Source organism: Eimeria maxima, genomic scaffold (assembly GCF_000499605.1).
Source record: "Eimeria maxima Weybridge genomic scaffold, Emw_scaff2430, whole genome shotgun sequence".
In the NCBI taxonomy this organism is placed as follows: Eukaryota; Apicomplexa; class Conoidasida; order Eucoccidiorida; family Eimeriidae; genus Eimeria; species Eimeria maxima.
The window spans coordinates 730-3,259 of NW_013565284.1; the positions used below are offsets into that span (position 1 = coordinate 730).

The 2,530-nt window shown below is 40.9% G+C and overlaps 1 protein-coding gene across 1 annotated transcript; it reads left to right on the forward strand.

The window, feature by feature from the left end:
* Positions 1-498: 498 nt before the first annotated feature.
* Positions 499-2,431, forward strand: EMWEY_00058520 (hypothetical protein, conserved; the record flags this gene model as incomplete). Its single annotated transcript, XM_013480864.1, has 5 exons — positions 499-775; positions 1,004-1,236; positions 1,543-1,838; positions 2,020-2,116; positions 2,318-2,431. 5 exons carry the CDS (start codon positions 499-501, stop codon positions 2,429-2,431), a joined length of 1,017 nt encoding a protein of 338 aa, XP_013336318.1.
* Positions 2,432-2,530: the final 99 nt, after the last annotated feature.

A 2,530-nucleotide genomic window follows, 5' to 3' on the forward strand; every position in this document is an offset into this window, starting at 1 on the left:
GAATTCGTATAGATGTTAGCAATTTAGGAGAATAAATAAAAATTAATATATAATTTGTATATATTATTTATATTTTTAGATATAGTATTGAGCATCGGTGCTCTAGGGGTTAGGGTTTAGGGTTTAGGGTTTAGGGTTTGGGGCCCCCCGCCCCACAGGATGAGGATAGGGGCTTTGCCTTCCATTTGGTAAACCCTGCAGAAATTTTTGTCTTTCTTTTATTAAAAAATAAAAATAAAATTAAATATTGAATACAACAAGCTAGGGTTTAGGGTTTAGGGTTTAGGGTTTTTCGTTGGTTCCCTGTGGGCCTCCCTTACGGTTCCGATACCCCTGAGCATGCAGAGGAATAACAAAGTAAGGGTTTAGGGTTTAGGGTTTAGGGTTTGTATTTTTTTATCTCTGGTGCTTGGATCACCAGAAGGCTGCGTTGGGTCCGCGGCCTCCCAATCTCGACCCTAGCTAGGGTTTAGGGTTTAGGGTTTAGGGTTTACGAAGATGGCGGAGAAGGTAATGATTAGCTCCGTCTGTTGGGTCCCTCGAGGCCGCAGTTCTAATAACCCTCGTAGTTGTATATTAGAGGAGCAGGATATATCTGAGTTGCTGCAGCAGCAGCAGCAGCAAGATAGCAGCAGCAGCAGCAGCAGCAAGAAGGAGCAGCGGAAGCAGCAGCAGAAGCTGCTGCGGCAGCAAGCAGCAGCACAAGATGATGAGAGCGAGGAAGCAGATTCAGATAAAGGAATGGAGGAAGATGAAGAAACTGACGATGATGACGGTAAACCCTAAACCCTAAACCCTAAACCGTAAACCCTTGTTAGCAGTGACTATTAGAGGTTTAGTAAACCCTCTAAACATTGCCGAATATATCCCATGAAACCACAAACCCTAAACCCTAGCTGATATACCACTATACCTCTCTTGGAGAGTTTTGAAGGTTCACCCTTTAGGGTTTAGGGTTTAGGGTTTAGGGTTTAGGGTTTGTGTGTGAATATTTTTTTTTTAGAGGGTTTATTGAATGGAGTGTTTGGCGTGGTGTCATCGGATGGGCCAACAGCATTGGCGGATAAAAGTGTTAATTTATCAGCAGAAGATGAGAAAGAAGAAGAAGAAGCAAATAAAATATTAGATACAGATTTAGTTCTTGTTGCTGCTGCTGCTGATCACGATCTTAGTACTCTTGAGGTGTATGTACATGATGTTAATGCAGGAAGTCTTTATGTACATCATGATATCATGGTACTTATTCATAAACCCTAAACCCTAAACCCTAAACCCTAAACACTAAACACTAAATAGTTATATACAGGTAATCAGGAGAGGCAGATAGGAGAATGATACGGATGACAGATAACAATGAATTAGTGTTTAGGGTTTAGGGTTTAGGGTTTAGGGTTTAGACATTCGAATATAGGGTTTAAATTTTAGAAAATAATTGTTTTTGTTTCCTCATAAAAAATAAAAAAAAAAAATAAAAAATTTCAAAAATTTAGGGTTTAGGGTTTAGGGTTTAGGGTTTAGGGTTTAGGGTTTGTGTGTATACAGTGTGGAGGGTTCCCATTATGCTTGGAGTGGTTAAGCCTTATGCCGGGAGAAATGAAGAAAAATTTAATTGCGGTTGGAAGTTTTGACAATTTTATTTCTATTTTTGATTTAGATGTATTGGATACACTTGAACCTGTATATACACTTGGACTGCAGCAGCAGCAGCAGCAGCAGCAGCAGCAGCAGCAGCAGAGTGCAGCAACAGGGAAGAAGGGAAAAAGAAAAAATAAAAAGATGCAGACGCCCGATGCTCATGAAGGACCGGTTATGGCGCTGCATGCATCGCCATTGAAACCGTGAGGATGCTAGGGTTTAGGGTTTAGGGTTTAGGGTTTGGGGTTTAGGGTCGTACTGTGCATTATTTGAGGGTTTACATTACTATTGCCTAAGCTGTATGAGAAAGGAGCGCATTAGTCCTCTATGGCATGGGTCCTAGGGTTTAGGGTTTAGGGTTTAGGGTTTAGGGTTTGCGTGCAGAGAGGCTCTGGCGAGTGGTAGTGCCGATGAGACAGCGAAGGTTTGGGATTTAACAACTGGCAATTGTTTAGCCACTTATAAATTCCATCAGAACAAGGTTCGTAAACCCTAGGGTTTAGGGTTTAGGGTTTAGGGTTTAGGGTTTAGTAGTTTTGGGGGTGCAGGATTGGGCAATTGATGCTGATAAATTCTATGGCAGTGGAGATGGGGTCTTCCCCCCACCCTCGCATACTGACCCATCCAATTTCCTAGGGTTTAGGGTTTAGGGTTTAGGGTTTAGGGTTTGCATGGTGTATAGGTACAAGCTGTATTATGGCATCCCTCTGAGGCCTCAATGTTGGCGACGGCGTCTTATGACCGAACTGTTCGTCTTATTGATGTTAGACAACCTAATGTTGCGGTAAGGGTTTAGGGTTTAGGGTTTAGGGTTTTTCTTCGCTGTATATATTATATATTATATATTATATATTATATATTATATATTATATATTATATATTATATATTATATAT